Source organism: Propithecus coquereli, unplaced genomic scaffold (assembly GCF_000956105.1).
Source record: "Propithecus coquereli isolate 6110/MARCELLA unplaced genomic scaffold, Pcoq_1.0 Scaffold66, whole genome shotgun sequence".
In the NCBI taxonomy this organism is placed as follows: Eukaryota; Metazoa; Chordata; class Mammalia; order Primates; family Indriidae; genus Propithecus; species Propithecus coquereli.
In genome coordinates, this window is record NW_012152618.1 from 10,782,372 (window position 1) to 10,798,879 (window position 16,508).

General features: G+C 46.4%; 1 protein-coding gene across 1 annotated transcript in view; it reads left to right on the forward strand.

Annotated features, from left to right (window-relative positions):
* The first annotated feature begins 1,247 nt into the window (after nucleotides 1-1,247).
* The window catches only part of LOC105823085 (integrin alpha-M-like), a 27,866-nt gene continuing 12,605 nt past the window's right edge, over nucleotides 1,248-16,508 (forward strand). The window contains exons 1-12 of the mRNA XM_012660165.1: nucleotides 1,248-1,367; nucleotides 2,507-2,612; nucleotides 4,044-4,147; nucleotides 4,458-4,528; nucleotides 4,670-4,787; nucleotides 9,094-9,224; nucleotides 9,664-9,809; nucleotides 10,556-10,709; nucleotides 11,665-11,815; nucleotides 12,491-12,564; nucleotides 12,736-12,865; nucleotides 13,149-13,291. Coding sequence (XP_012515619.1) covers nucleotides 1,340-1,367; nucleotides 2,507-2,612; nucleotides 4,044-4,147; nucleotides 4,458-4,528; nucleotides 4,670-4,787; nucleotides 9,094-9,224; nucleotides 9,664-9,809; nucleotides 10,556-10,709; nucleotides 11,665-11,815; nucleotides 12,491-12,564; nucleotides 12,736-12,865; nucleotides 13,149-13,291 — 1,356 coding nt within the window. The 5' untranslated portion in view covers nucleotides 1,248-1,339. The remainder of the gene's footprint in view (nucleotides 1,368-2,506; nucleotides 2,613-4,043; nucleotides 4,148-4,457; nucleotides 4,529-4,669; nucleotides 4,788-9,093; nucleotides 9,225-9,663; nucleotides 9,810-10,555; nucleotides 10,710-11,664; nucleotides 11,816-12,490; nucleotides 12,565-12,735; nucleotides 12,866-13,148; nucleotides 13,292-16,508) is intronic.

Here is a 16,508-nt window from a genome sequence, read left to right on the forward strand (position 1 = left end):
GGGCACATGTAGGTGCTCCAAGTGACAGCCCCAACTGAGCTCTTAGCCTATAGCCAACTGCCGGCTGTGTGAGTGATCCGTTTTGGAAGTCTAGCTCAATTGCTCCTTTGAATGCCTTTAGCCCCCTTCATGATCTGACTGTAATCATGTGAGATACCCCATTGAGAACTGCTGAGGCCAGGCAATTCACAGAAACATGAGAGACAATAATACATTGCTGTTTTTAGATACTAAATTTTGGAGTGGTTTGCTATGCAGCAATAGGTGTGGGAACATACCCATAATCCTACCATCTTGGAAATAACCACTATTAACATTTTGGTTTTCCTGCACATATATACTTTTTTAAAAAATGTACAGAATTTTTATGGATTTTTTTTTCAGTCAGAAAACATTTATTTCCAACTGGTTATTAGGAAAGTAGAATTAGGGCCAACAAAAAAATAAAATGTGTTGAGAAACAGTGAGAAGAACCATTGGTGTGGAAATCACCTTAGCAGGCACATGAAGGTGCGGTTTGGTGGTCTGTGTATTTCCTGCAAGTGTTTACCCGTGTTATTGAAACAGAATTAGGAATGACTATACACAATGGAATGTAAGGACACATCAGAATGAGATATTATTTAATTGTTCTTCTGTTGTTGGATTTTCAGGCTGTTCCAGTTTTTCAGTATTAAAAGCTATGCTGCAATAAATAAGCTAGTACATGTATCTTTGATGGCACTTCTTAGCTATTTCTCTGGATGAATTATTGGAAGTGAAAAATCTTTGGCAAAGGTTTTGAGGCTTTTTAAAAAAAGCAAAATAATATTTCAAAAGCACCAGGTATCTCTGTACTTGAGTTGTCCTTGTTGATGGCTACAAATGAGGACAGCTGTGGCTGAGGGGTGCTTCTGTTTCCATGGGCTGGAGGAGGGACATTTTGCAAAGTATTTTCGGGGAGACACAGAGTTTGACCTCCCACACGTGTTTGATTTGTATTATTGTTGAGAGCACACGTTCCAGGAGGCAGGCCCTAAGTCTATTCCGCTTGTTTTTCATAATGCTTTGGCCAACCCCAGAACAAGTGGGTGATCAGCGGTACCTTTTGGATAATGACCATGATGGTTGGGGCAGGAAGCTGGGTAAGAAGCGGGTAGGGTGTGTGCAGTCCTAGCAGTAAGGTCAAGCAGGGCTGTGCTCACTGAATCTCCACCCTCTTCCTTTGAGTCTCTCGCAGGCTTCTGCCTCCCACTTCTCTTTTTCTACCCTTTCTAGCTTTGGCGGCTTTCTTGAGTGGCTCAGTGGTGCCCGCAACACTACCGTCCATACTCCTTCCAGGTTCCTGCTCCTTCCAGCCATGGCTTGCAGAGTCCTTCTGTTATCAGGTGCACCAGGGGCTTGGGGGGCTCTCAGGGTGGGTTGGAGGGGAATTTTTGGGTCTGTGCGTGAAGAGAAAAAGTGCAGAATATCCAGGAGTTAGTCTGGGGAGAGGCCAAGGGGACTTGGGGAGGGATAAAGGATTTGGGAAGCAGCAGGGAGTAGAGCCAGACCAGATGGGATGGCCAGGGAAGCTTTGATGAATGGCTGCGTTCATAGGCTGTGCGAGGCCATTGGGCTGGTCCCGTCACCTCACAGATGAGAAAACTGAGGCCCAGAGATGTGAAGTGACATGCCCAAGGGTGCATGGCAGGTGTTTCCTCTTGGATTCCACCTCACCACCTCCACTTTGCCTCCAGTTCTATTTTCCAAGGACCAAAATGTAAACGTTTGTTGATTGATTCCAGTTTGTTCTCTTCTGTGCCTGTGTTTTGTGGAGAATGTGACAAGGAGGGAAGGAAATGTGTGAGAGTTGCATAGGAAGGAAATTATCTAATCAAAGGTATCAAGAAACCTGATTGTTGAGCAAATCATCGGGGTGCTAATACTAGGGGAAGAGGCCACTTGTGTGCTCAGAGAAGAGAATGGAAGTCAGAGAGGTGCTGTATGCATCCCCCGATGGTGGCTCTTCGGCTGTGGATCAGAGAATTGTGGCCTGGGGGGTCAGATATAACACCACTTGTTCTTGTACAATCTGCGAGCCGCAGGTTGACGATGAACATTTGCAATCCATTTGGTGATAGGGAACGCTAACTTCGAACCCCAGTTAAGTGAAATGCTATCTCTACCCCCAAAGAATTCCATTTGTCTCCTTAGTAAACCTGTATTATAAAAATTTGTACTGAATAATTATGTTTTGAATTCCCTTAATGAAAAATTTGTGGAAATGTATTTCTGCTCTTGTTATATAAGAACCTACACAACACATTCTATTGGCTTCTTGGTCTGTAAAACCTAAAATATTTACTATCTGGCTCTTTATAGAGAAAGTGTGCCAACCCCTGCCCCAGCCTACGGGGTCTGGACGTGGGAGGCAGGCACCTCGGCGCTGGGCTGGGCTGACTCTGGACATGATGCAGAGAGCAGGAGGCACCTGCTTCCTTAACTGTCTCCTTTCCTGTGACCCTGACCCTTGTGCCCCCTCCAGTCTTGACCTTATGTCGCGGGTTCAACCTGGACACTGAAAACCCAATGACCTTCCAAGAGAATGCAAGGGGCTTTGGGCAGAGCGTGGTCCAGCTTGAGGGATCCAGGTAAGAGCCTCAGATGGATTCCCTGTCTCACGTGCTTTCCCTCCAAGGCTTAAATATCTGAAAAAAGCGGCAGTTTCCTTGAGTAATTTTTTTGGAATAGGTAATAGAGTTACAGGGTTCTAAATTCCAAAGACACAAACAGGTGTAAGAGTAAAAGTCCCCTTTTCACTCCCTTCCCCCTAGTTCCCTTCCCAGGAGGGACCTTGGGGAGTGGTTTCTCGTGTGTTCTTCCAGAGAATGTCTATGTGCCTGTAACACACATACATCCTCCGAGGCCGCATCCCCACACAATTCGTAGCACACATTATACTGCCTGCAGGCTGCCACTCATTTTTGAAAATAAATTTTATTAAACACAACCGTGTCCACTCACCACTTACTGCTTATGGCCACTTATCAAGCTATAATGGCAGAATTGAGTAGCTGTGACAGAGATTATAGCCCGCAAAGCTAAAGCATTTACCTTTACAGAAATAACATTTACGGAGATAATATTACCTTTACAGAAAAGAGTGCTAGTCTCTGCTCTGTAGTGCCCTTTGCTTTCTTCCCCCTTAATCTTGGTAATTTGATCTGGTAAGTACATAAAGAGCTGACTCATTCTGCTTTACGCTTGCATGATATTCCATTATTTGGAGGTACTCTAATTTGCCTTACATTCCATTAAATCTCTTCTTAATGAACACTTAGGTTGTTTCCAAACTTTTGCTATATGAACAATGCTGTCATTCTGCCCATGTGCAAGTGTATTTGGAAGTAAATTCCTAGAACTTGGATTGCTAGATCAAAGGATAAACAGGCATATATAATTTTAATAGATTTTTCCAGATACTCTCTACAGAGGTGGCGACAGCTTACACTTGCACCAGAATGTATGAAAACACCTACCTCCCCACCCATTTGCCAACCCAATGTGTTATCAAACTTACTGATCTTTGCAAATTGAATGGGTGAGAGGTGGCACCTCAATTTAGTTTTAAATCGCTTTCTCTTTTTATAACAAAATGAACACTTTGTTCTTATCTGTTGCTCATTTTTCTATTTCTTTTTAAACTAGTTTGCAGGAGCTCTGCATATACTGAGGAAAGTAGTCTGGGGTATGACTTGCTAATGTCCCTCCACCCAGTTTATCATTTGTTTATTGGCTTTGCTTATGGTAGTTTATCACATACAGAAATTTGTTTAAAATGACTATGTGTTGAATTTATCTATTTTTTAATAACCTCTGATGTTATGCTTAGAAAGACTCTACCTGTTCCAAGATTTGAAATTTTCCCATTTTTAAAATTTGCTAATTCTTCCTCTTATTTATGGAAATTCAGGAATCCATGTGGAGGGATCCACTTTCCTCTGGGTGGTAGAACCTCTGTGGTCATGTTAGAGTTTTCCCCCCTATGTTAGAGTTTTCTCTCTTCCTACCTCTCCCTCCAGGGTGGTGGTTGGAGCCCCCCAGGAGATAAAGGCTGCCAACCAAACAGGCGGCCTCTACCAGTGTGACTACAGCATAGGCTCATGTGAGCCCATCCGCCTGCAGGGTGAGTCATTGCCCCTGCCTGGGCCCCAGGGCTGGAATGCACCTGTGAACACACCTGGTCTTGGCAGGCGTTCTCCTATTCTGGAGATCCGTGGTGGGGGGCACAGGTGTCTGGCTCTGCAGCCTCTGCTCTGTCTGGTGTCTGACCCCAGACACCCTGGGGCAGCCCCTCCAGGTTCCTTCCCCGTGACCTTGGTGCCCCTTGACCTGTCAGACCTCTGTGTCTCTCAGGTTGAGGTGGGCCCTGCCCAGCTCTTACACAGCCCCTCTTATCCCCCTGAGGGTGACCATGTACATATCTGTTCCCTCAGCCCCCCCAGAGGCTGTGAACATGTCCCTCGGCCTGTCCCTGGTAGCTGCCACCAACCCCTCCCGGCTGTTGGTGAGTTGCCCTGGGTCACAGGAGGGTCTCAGCCAGGGCAGGGGGGCGGTTGGGAGCCTAGGACTGGTGGGGAGCGGAGATGCTTGGGAGCAAGGACAGGAAGCAGGGGAAGCCCTTTTTTACTGGCCCCATGTCCTCCAGGCCTGTGGCCCCACTGTGCACCAGACTTGCAAGGAGAACACGTACGTGAAAGGCTTATGCTTCCTGTTTGGATCCGACCTATTGCGGGAGCCCGAGAGGTTCCCAGGGACCCTCAAAGGTAGGTGGCCTTTGGCCAAGCGTACAGATGGGCAGCGTGAGACAGGGTCGGGGCAGGACTGGGGCCTGTGCATGGTCTGGGGGGTGACTTAGAGGTCTAGGGAGCTGGGTTGTGTTAGAGGGAGAGGCTAGGGGAAGTGCTAAGGGCTCGCACTAAAAGGTCCTGATGCAGCCACTCACCTCTGTGAGAGAGGGGATCAGGCCTCCTGAGTTCGCAGAGGTCCCAGTCATTGTCCTTAGAGCAAGTGCCTAAATCTCCCAACCGCAGTCTCTGCTGCTCTGGCTGGTTTGGCCCCTGCTCGCCTCTGCAAATGCTCCCATCTCTCTGCCTCGGTCACTGTGCTCCAGCCGCTCTGGCTGCCGTTCTTCTCCAAGCAGCACATCCAGCCATCCTGCCTCAGGGCCTTTGCACTTACTGTTCCTTTGGCCCTCCTGCTGTTCCCCAGATCTCAGCTGACAATCCATTATTGTCATCACAGCTCAAATGTCACCTCTTTGAAGAGGCCTTTCCTGTGTGGCCCTTCTAATCATTCTGACACCACTCCCCGTCACACTGCCGGGTTCCATGACAGCAGGGGTATTGTCCGGCTTGTTCGCTGTTATGTGCCCTTTATCTACTGCTGTTTAACAGATTACCTCTGAATTCAGCAGCTTAAAACAGCAAACATTTGTTATCTCAGAGTTTCTGTAAGTCAGGAATCTGGGCATGGCTTAGCTGGGTGCCTCTGCCTCAGGGTGTTCGTGAGATTGAAGTCAAACTGTTCCATCAGGGCTACGGGCTCATGTGACGCCCTGGCTGGGAGACAGTCTAATTCCAAGCTCAGTCACGTGGTTGTTGGCCTGAGGGCCTCCGTTCCTCACCGGCTGTTGGCCAGAGACCTCCCTCAGTGGCTTGCCACATGGGCCTCTCTCGAGAGCAGCTCACAAACAGCCGCTGGCTCCCTCAGAGTGAGAGAACCAGAGAGCGGGAGAACAAGACAGTGGGCGCCCAAGACCTAAGTCAGTCTTCATAACCTAATCTCAGAAGTGACATCTCATTAACTCTGCCATACTCTGTTCCTTCGAAGTGAGTCGAAAAGTCCAGCTCACACTCAAGAGGAGTGGGCTATTCAAGGGTGTCATTGCCAGGAGGTGGGAATCTTGGGGACCATCTTGGTGGCTGCCTACCACACTCCTGTTCCCCAACATTTGTTGAGAGAGAGAGAGAGAGAGAGAGAGAGAGAGAGAGAGAGAGAGAGAAAATGAATTGTTCAAGCTGCTTTCTCCCACTGCTCTGTTCAACTGCTTGGCCATCTTTTTGCTGTTGGTTCTGGAACCAAAGGTAGATATTTCTCGTTTTACAGCTTTTCTTTCTCAAGCCCGGCTCCGCTGTACTTCAGCCTCCACAGATAACCCTCCTTACTTCCCGGAGAAAACAAGTGCTTCCAGGTGTGGACCCCCTCCACTTCCCCCTTCTCCTTGTCCACATTTCCACAATGGCGCCACCTTGGCAGTGTCTCGCCAGTTTTAGGAGGGATCTGTCTCTCCTCCTTCTCATGACTAGTTCTTCCACCTGGGCTTTTGAGGGTCTCTCATGCACCACCTAGGAAGCCCACTTCTTCAATCCCTCGTTCTCTCCAGGAGCTTTAATTTCCCCTCCTCTGAATGTCAACATGCTCATGCTACCTGTATCTTAAAAACAATCAACCACCAACCCTGAGAGCAGTGAAAACAATCTTCCCGCATCTGGTGTCTCCTCATCTCCTGCCATCTCTCCTTCCCTTCACAACCAAGCTTCTCGAAAGGGTGCTCTCACCTCATCTCTACTGCCGCATTTCACGATTCTGCACTGTCTGATGTCTGGCTTCTCTGTCCACCCATTGTACAGACCTTGCTCTTGACAATGGCATCTGTGACACCCTGAGTGCCAAATCTCTTTTCTCTCCTCAGGTTCACCGAGCTTTCTGGTGTGATCTGCAGGTTGCCTCGGCCATTTCCAGACGTCCTGGCTTCAAACATCCCAGGCTCTTGCTTCCGCCCTGCTGGGGCTTCTCCGCTTCACCCCCAGGCTGTCTCCCTCTGCCTTCCCTGTCCAGCTAGGAGCTACGGGTTCTGCTTCTCTTCTCGCCCATGTGTCCTTCCTGTCTGATGCCATGCAGTTCTATGGCTTCAGCTACCACCTCTACGTCTCTCTTCAGACTTCTGTCCTAGTCCGTTTTGTGTTGCTATAAAAGAATACGTGAGACTGGGTAACTTCTGAGGAAAAGAGGCTTATTTGGCTCACGGTTCTGCAGGCTGCGCAAGAAGTGGGGCACCAGCATCTGCTTCTGGTGAGGGCTTCAGGGAGCTTCCAACCAAGGCAGAAGGCGAAGGGGGAGCAGTCACGTCCCATGGCGAGAGAGGGAGCCAGAGAGAGGGGAGGGGGTGCCAGGCTCTCTTAAACAACCAGCTCTCCAGTGAGCTAATGGGGCGAGAACTCACTCATTACCTCAGGACTGCACCAAGCCGCTCATGACCCAAACAGCTCTCACCTCCCACACTGGAGATCAAATTTCAACATGAGATTTGGAGGGCAGAAACCTCCAAATTACAACAACCTCACTCCCAGGAGTTCAAGACTACTTCTTAATTTTTGTTCCATTTACTAAAAACGTGTACTACACGCACTTGGTTTCAAATTCAGAAGGCACTAAAGGATACACTGTGGAAACGTCCTCCTCTCCGGTCAGGAAACCGCTGTGGCCAGTTTCTTGTGTCTTCATCTGGAGATACTCTGTGTACTGACAAACATACTCACATGTGCATATTTTACACTTCTGTGCCACGAATGGTAGCATGCTGTACACACTATTCTGTACCTTCATTTCTTTCATGTAACATATCTTTGAGATCTTCAAAAATTTTCCTGGCCTGTCTTCTTTGTATATTTTCTACATAAACATTAGAAACATATTTTGTGTAACCATCACCATACTCAAAATACAAAAAAGCTCCTCCCAAAACCTCCTTCGTGAGGTTCCTTTATGGGCCACTGCCCCCCATCCCCCTGGTCCCCCATCCCCTGGCAGCCACTCATCTGTTCTCTGTCACTATAGCTTTGTCTTTTCTAGAATGTCACATAAATGGAATTGGAACCTTTTGAGACTGGCATCTTTCCCCAGCATGTGAGCCTTATCCGTGTTGTTGTGTGTGTCGTAGTCCACACGCTCTCAGGGCTGAGCGGTACTCCCCGCTGGGGTCACACACCCGCAGTCGCCGGCTCACCCGCTCGCTCCCTGGAGGCCGCTGGGCTGTTTCTGACGTTTGGCAATCTTCTCACTGCTGCAGCGATCTCTCTCAAATACAAACGAGCCAACTCACTTCCTTTCCTAAGAACCTTCGGTGGCTCCCCACTGCCTAAGGGATGAAGCCGGACTTCTCGCTGGAGTAGAGAGACCCTTGCCACCTGTCCTCTGCTCAGTGTCGGGGCTCGTCTCCACCCGCAGCGCAGACGTTCGCCCCGGTGGCGCCGTTTCCGTGAACGGCGTTCCTTGATTCCGCCAGGATCCTTTTGGGCCCCATCCTCTCTGTGTCAGTCGGAGTCCCAACGAGGACAGATGGCACAATTAGAATAATTTGCGGAGGGCTTATGTACAAAAGGACTAAATATAAAGGTGCGATAGGGTCTAAGGGGACCGTAAGGAGTAGTCTGAGCATCTGGAGTGAGGGGCAGCAGACCTGTCCCCCTCTAGGCTGGTGGGATGGGGATGGGCTCTGGGTTCACGAGAACCCAGAGAGTCACGTGGGGCAGCCTCCTTGCGAGGAGCCCTGGTCCCCTGTCCAGGGCATAGCTGACCCAAAGCAACTTGCAGAAAGGCAGCCCATGGGAGAACACCCTGGCCTCACTCCCCTCCTTCCCTCCAGTCTCCTGTTGGGCCCCCCAGAGGGTAAAGGAACCCCACTGGTGTGGTCCACCTCCTGGGCCACAGAGCCCAGTGGAGAAGGGTAGAAAGTGGGTTTGGGGGTGGAGGCGGAGGGGGGAGCACATCCAACATATCCTTATATGTGCTATTCTTTTTTCTATTATTTATTTCTCCCTTTGTATTTCTGGCAAATTATTTCTTGTTCTTCATGATCCAGTCAAATATCCCATTTTCCCTGACTCTCATGGGTAGAATTAACCAAAATTTCCCACACCACTGTTTGGTTATGTTTTTGTCTAGCTGGGAGTATGGGTTGGGTCTTGTTTATTGTCTAATCTCATTGCCCAGCAGAGAGTGACATGCAAAAAAAAAAAGCACCAAGTCTCTAATTACTTACTTAATCAATTCATACTTTTTCTTCCTCAGGGTGTCCTCAACAGGAGAGTGACATTGCCTTCTTAATTGATGGCTCCGGTAGCATCAACACAAATGACTTTCGTCGGATGAAGGAATTTGTCTCAACCGTGATGGAGCAGTTTGAAAAGTCCAGAACCTTGGTGAGGGCCCATGGGTAGGCTGGGAACAGCCCATATACGGCTGGCAGATGTGTGGCAGCCAGGCCATCGCTTTCCCCTTCTCCTTCAATTGCAGACATTGCCAAATTGACAATCCACCGTGGTTTTCTTTCCTGATTCTCTGTTCTGCTCCATCTGGATGCAGCCTCGGCATTCCTTCAGCCTTTTGTAAAGCAGGCAGCTCCGACTGGCTGACAGGGGTTGACATGGGAGATGAAACTGGTGTCGCATCTCTGGCTGAGTTCTAGTATTGAGAGGAAGTGGGAGCTGACGGCAGACCTCTGATGGCAGAGGCACTGGGGGCAGTGCCGAGAAGGAATTTGGGAACTGGAATATTTCAGGATTTGGGTTGGGCTTGCTGGGAGATGTCTAAGGGAGTGGGACACCTTCCGTAGTGTAATGCCAGGTGCCTCCTTCCCAGTTCTCTTTGATGCAGTACTCTGATACCTTCAGGATTCATTTCACCTTCAGAGATTTCCAGAAAAACCCTAACCCAAGATGGCTGGTGAGGCCAATAACACAGCTGTACGGGAGGACGCACACTGCCACAGGAATCCGCAAAGTAGTGTAAGCTCTTCTTTCTTTGCTAAGGATGGGAGCAGGAGGAGATATTTTTAGTCGGGCTTTGAAGGATGAAGGGAGTTGTTCAGACAGGGTTGGGGTAAAGGATGCTTCCAGTGGAGGGAACAGCATGGGGAAAGGCGTGGAGGGACTGTGCATGGTGTGTTCCTAAAAAATCAAGTTGTGAGTAAAGGTGAGAGTAAAGTGGGGAAGTGAGGGAAAGGTGGCTGGAGGGAGGCTAGAAGATCCGTTGAGGTCAGGTCACCAAAGGCAACTGTATAGTCAGTTGGGGAGCCATTGAAGGTTTTAAGCAGAGGGGAGACATTGCCACACCTTGTTTTGGAAAGGTCACTCTGATTTCAGTGTGTGTGGAGGTGAAAGTAGGGTTGGGGCAGAAGTGCAGGAAGGACTCGAGAGTCCTAGATGTGCCAAAGAGCTGGTGCAGTGGTCTAGGAGAGGTTTGATGAAGGCCTAATTATTTCTTTTTAAATTTAAGAGTCATAATATTCAGTTTAAAAAACGAAACTATGCAAAAGTATACAAAGGCAGAGAAGGCTTCGTTTCCCTCCCCTGCTGCCTTTCCAGGTCTTGGGGCAGCCACAGCTCAGTGTTAAGTCCCAGAGGAGACCAAGCCCCTCCTAGGCAGAGCCCAATGGTATCTCTGTCTGTGACTCAGCTCACCTTTCCTCCCTAACATTAATAATATCTCTGTCTACTTGCATTTGACTTTGTCCTTTCTCTTCCCTGCACAGAAGAGAACTGTTTGATGTCGCCAATGGAGCCCGGGAGAATGCCCTTAAGATCCTAGTCGTCATCACAGATGGAGAAAAGTTTGGTGACCCTTTGTCATACAATGATGTCATCCCTGAGGCAAACAGAGAAAGGGTCATTCGCTATGTCATTGGGGTATGAAATGTGGCTTGGTACTTCTGCTGAGGGTTTCTATTTGGATACACCCTCCCTTCAGTTTGCAAATACGGATAAACTCAAAGTGAGGAAAGGGTTATTGCTAGCTCACATGTGCCTGTATCAGTTATCTATTGTCACAATAGTGCTGTGTAACAAACTATTCCAAAAATCCAGTGGCTTAAAATAGTAAGTAAGCCTGTAGGTCAGCTGGACAGGTTTTCTGGTCTCAGTCGGCTCACTCGCACATCTGTAATCAACTGCAGAGGGTCTTGGCTGGCCTCTCCCCATTTCTGAGGGTTGCAGCCATGTTTGCCTGCTGGGTGAGATGGCCTTTGTTGGAACAACTGGGGTGACTTGGCTCTTCGGCTCCCTGGGTCTTATTCTCCAGTGGGCTGGCCTGGACGTGCCCTCGTGGCGAAAGCAGAGAAACAAGAGAGCAAGAGGAAGTGTTGCAAGTACCTTTTCAAGCCTCTGTTTGCATCATGTTGATAACATCCAGGGGCTAAAGCAAGACCCATGGCCGAGCCCAGAGACAGTGAGTGAGGCAGATTACTCCACCAAGAGTAGGAAGGCACAGCAAAGTTTTGGGGAAAGGACTTAAGTAAAGGAAGAGGTAGAGAGTTAGGAGCTCAGTGTCATCAAACTCCCATAGCATTTTGTGTGATATAGAGAAAGAAATTACCATGGCACATGGCTTGGTGAGTAGGAAATACCTTCATATAAAGAAAAAGGCTCCCCTTCCACTGGGAGTCATGGCACAGCAAATGGATCAAAGGCTGGGTTTTAGCTTCCAGTTGCTCCCTATGCTTTGCAGACCTGCCCTGGGGCATTCTGGTGCATTCTCTCATTTGACAAATAATGTTTCAGATTCTTTTCTTGAAGACTTTTCTTTGATAGATGATACTGCTACCCCTAGGCAGTGTCTGATTTGGCCTCTGTTCCTTGGTGACAGGTGGGGTCTGCCTTCAGCAATGAGAGATCCCGAGAAGAGCTTCATACCATTGCATCCATTCCATCTCATGATCACACATTCCGGGTGAATAACTTTGAAGCTCTGAACACCATTCAGAACCAGCTTCAGGAAAAGATCTTTGCGATTGAGGGTGAGCAAGCATCTGTGTTCCCAGAGCAGCTCCAGAGGCATCCTCCACCCCAAAACATATATTCCCGTCTGGAAACTAGACCCTCCTAACCCTTGGTGTCCTGACCCTCAGCATCAACTCTCTCTCCACTGCCTCCAGCTCCCAGCCACCCTGGCCTCACGTGGTCAGTTCCTTTGAAATCAAAGAATCTAGACTTTTATCTCTAATTTTGCAAGTCTTGGTTGTAGGCTGATAAATTGGAGTGTGGGGGAGTCAAATCCCACACAGTGGGTTTTTCCAAAAATTTGGATGTGTTGCCAACATTTGTCTGTTTGGTTCACTATTCTATCCCTGTTGCCTAAAATAGTGCCCAGTATATAGAGAAGGAGCTCAATAAATGTTTGCTGAATAAAAGGAATTTAGTAATTGGTGAGTTTCATACATGATCTGGATTTATGGCTTATCTTGGAAAGTTGGAAGATTAGACACCTTGAGGACCATATTCTTGCTTGGCAAGAAGTAGCTGGAGCTGAGTAGATGTCACTCCTCTAAGAGGGGCATAAGAGGGGCCTGTGCTTTCCAGTTCAACAAAGATCCCATTTGAGCCTTTTGTCTGGCCACCAAGGCATCTGAGTTTCCAGCACCTGTTCCAGGCACTTCTGGTTTCTTTAATGTAAAAAGTTCTCTTCCTCACAGGTACTCAGACGGGAAGTACCAGCTCCTTTGAGCATGAGATGTCTCAGGAAGGCTTCAGTGCAGCCATCACCTCTGTAAGTGGTCCTTCATTAAATTGGGGGTGGGGGCAGCAAGAAGAGACAGAAGAGGTGCAAGGGTTTGGAGGCTCTTCTCTGTGATGGGTCCTTGTTGGGAGTTACCTTTTTGATGGGCAGCGGTGGTCCCTTCTCTCTTTCTCAACAATCCTGTTCTACCCCTTTTCCCAGAACGGTCCCTTGCTGGGTGCTGTGGGGAGTTTTGACTGGGCTGGTGGAGCCTTTCTGTATACTTCAGAGGAAAAATTCACCTTCATCAACACAACCAGGATAGATTCAGACATGAATGATGCTTACTTGGGTAAGTGGGGAGGGCAGGGGTTACTCTAAGAAGGGGTCAGGATGTGGCATAACTCAGCTAGTGTAGATGTCATTGAATCTTTCATAGGCCTTTGGGATAGCTTTAAAGACAGACATTTCAAGATTTAATTTTTATTATATTCACAAAGAAGAATATAATGCGAGGCTCAGTTACCCCAACCTACCACCCATGGGGCTTCCCCATTGTTCTGCTCAAGGGGTGGGTCTGCATGGTGGAGAAGGGGTCAGAGAAAGCACTTCACCTCTTAGTCCACCGTCTTTAGGTTATGCCGCCACAGTCATATCGCGGAACCAAGTGCAAAGCCTGGTTCTGGGAGCACCACGATATCAGCATGTTGGCCTGGTGGTGATGTTCAGACAGAACGGTGGCACCTGGGAGGTCAATGCTAATATCAAGGGTAGCCAGGTGAGTGCAGAGTGTGTGGAGTGTGAATGTGCAAACAAAGGAGCTTGGGGGCTGAGAGATTCTGGGATGGGCATTGCTGGATGCCATTCATAGCTGAGTCTTGTAAAGGAGGCTTCAAAGGCTTTGAGCTGGAGAGTCATGGGACCAGCTTTGTATTCGAGAATGCTATGTCCTTAGTTTTTCTAAAAATAATAAATAAATAAGAACACTTGACCTGTACAGAGCTGACCTCAGAGCTGGTATTCAACCAGGATGTAACCAGTATAGCCATATTAGTTATTAAAATATTAAAATAGTTCCATATCTGTTGATAAATGGAACCCATGGACTCGGGTTCCTCTCCCAGTGCCCTTTGGACTTCCGTATGATCCACCGACTGTGGGGTCAGGCAGGACACGTTAGGGGACCTCCAGGACCTGCTCCAGCCAAGCTCCAAGTACTATTCCTCCGTCCCTGTGCAGCCCTAGCACTTCAATATTTTGAATGTCAATCCTGCAAAAGCAGTATGGTCGCATAGTATGTGGGAACTCATGTGTGAGCCAAAAATCTCTAGTCTAAATCATTCTTGCAAGTTCCTGAAACGGGATTGCACTCATAATATTGTGCCTGTGGTTCTGTGTGTGTTTCTTTCATTTTCATCAGTGGTTCTTTTTGGCCTGCAATTAATAATTGTGAAACCAGTTTGCCCTGATACTCAAACAACTTGTCATAATTCTTTGCTAATAGTCAAATTGTTAACATGGTCTTTCCAAATGTTTTACCAACACATATTGACCGTTGATGGCGTCAGTGCCTGGCATGTGCACGGCGTGGGTGGATGAGAATGTGTAGGGGAATTCCAAGAAGTCAAGTGTGGATGTGATGCTACTTCTTGTTTTGTGTGTGTGGTCCAGGATTGCATGAGGAAGGCTGGCTGGTCAACTTCCCCACTATACACAGGCACCCACAAATTACCATCAAGGGTGATAAATGCTTAAATTGGGACAGTCTGGGTCTTAGGAGAGAAAATGGGAGGGGCATTTACACAAGGGCATTGGGGAAGACTTCCTGGAGGAAGTGACAGTTAAGCCAAGGCCTGAGGTAGAAGAACAAGAGAAGTGAAGGGGAGGAGAGGGGAAAGAAACTGACCAGAAGAGGGAGGAGAGCAAGGGACAGAGTTCAGAGTGTGGGTGTTTGTGGTGGGAGGAGTGGTGGAAGAAAACACTGGAAAGAAGGATAGGTGTGGTTTATCTCAGGCATGCAGGACTTATTCAACATTCGAAAAATCAACACAGAGCTGGGCATGGTAGGACAGGCCTGTAATCCTAGCTACTTGGGAGGCTGAGGTGGGAGGATCACTTGAGCCCAGGAGTTTAAGACCAGCCTGGGTAACATAGTGAGACCTCGTCTCTATAAAAAAATAATATTGCAGAAATGGACATGCTGATCTTAAAGTCCATGTGGACCCAGAATAGCTAAAGCAGTCTTGAAAAAGAACAAAGTTAGAGCACTCACACCTCCCAATTCGAAACTTACAAATCCATAGAGTGAGAATTAGATTTGTGTTTGCCAGGGGATTGGATGGGGGTGGGGATTGGGAGTGACTGAGAACGATATAGAGTTTATTTCTGGAGAGAGGGAATGTTCTGGAATTACTGGTGGTGGTTACACAATATTGTGAATATACTAAAACTCACTGAACTTTATACTGTAAAGTGGTGAATTTTACATTAGGTATATTTTGTCTCAATTAAAAAAGCCATTTTGAAAAAAAAAACACTCACTGTAATTTACCATAATAGCAGATTACAGAAGAAAAAACATGTAATCATCTTAATAGATATAGAAAAATAATTTGACAAAATACAACATCCTTTCATGATTAGAAACTCAGCAAACTAGGAACTAAAGGGAACTTCCTCAACCTAAAAGAGGACATTTACAAAAAATCTATAGTTGGCATCATTCTTAAAAGTGAAAGAGAATGCTTTTCTCCTAAAATTGGAAATAAGGCAAGAATATCCACTTTTACTATTCCTATTCAATATGGAAGACCTAAACAGTGCAATAAAGCAAGAAAAAGAAGGAAAAAAACCATACAGAGTGGGAAATAAAAAATAAAACTATCTTTATTTGCAGATAACACTATTGCATAGAAAATATCCAAGAATCTATAAAACAGCTGCTATAATTAATTTATAAAACAGATACTATAATTAATAGGTCATTTCAGTAAATTATTAGGATACAAGATCAATATGTAAAAATAATTTGTATTCATATAATGTCATTGAACAATTGGAAATTTAAATTAAAAAGTGTCATTTATAATAGTGCCAAAGACCATGTAATACTTAGGTACAAATCTAACAAAATGCCTGTATGCTGAAAATTACAAAACACTAATGACAGAAATCAAAGACTTAAATAAATGGAGAGATATACTGTGGTCACGGACTGGAATATTGGAATTCCAATACTGTTAAGATGTCAATTCTCCCAGAGTTGATCTGTAGATTCAATGCAGTAAAAATTCTGGATAATATTCCACTATGTGTATGCACCACATTTTCTTTATCCATTCCTCTATTGATGGACACTTAGGTTGAGTCTAGATCTTGGTTTTTGTGAATAGTGTTGCAATAAACATGGGAGTGCAGATATGTCTTCCATATACGAATTACCTTTCTTTTGGATATATACCCAGCAGAGGGATTGCTGGATCATATGGTAGTTCTATTTTAGTTTTTTGAGAAATCTCCATATTGTTTTCCGTAGTGGCTGTGGTAAATAACATTCCCACCAACAGTGTACAAGCATTCCCCTTTCTTTGTATCCACGCCAGCATTCATTACTATTTTTTTTTATAAAAGCCATTTTAACTGGGGCGAGATGATGAAAATATACTTGATATGATTTCAGTCTTCTTGAATTTCTTAAGACTTGTTTTGTGGCCTAACATATGATCTATCTAGAGACTGTTCCACGTGTGTTTGAAAAGGTTATGTATTCTGCTGCTGTTGGATGGAATGTTCTGTATATGTCTGTTAGATCCGTTTGGTCTATAGTGTTGTTCAAGTCTGCTTTTTCCTTATTGATTTTCTGTCTGGATGATCTATCCATTATTGAAAGTGGTATATTGAAGTCCCCTATTATTATTATTATAAGAAGAAATAGGCACTTTCATATAACTATTTGTGAAAGGGTAAACTGGTATGATCTTTCTAGGAAGAACATT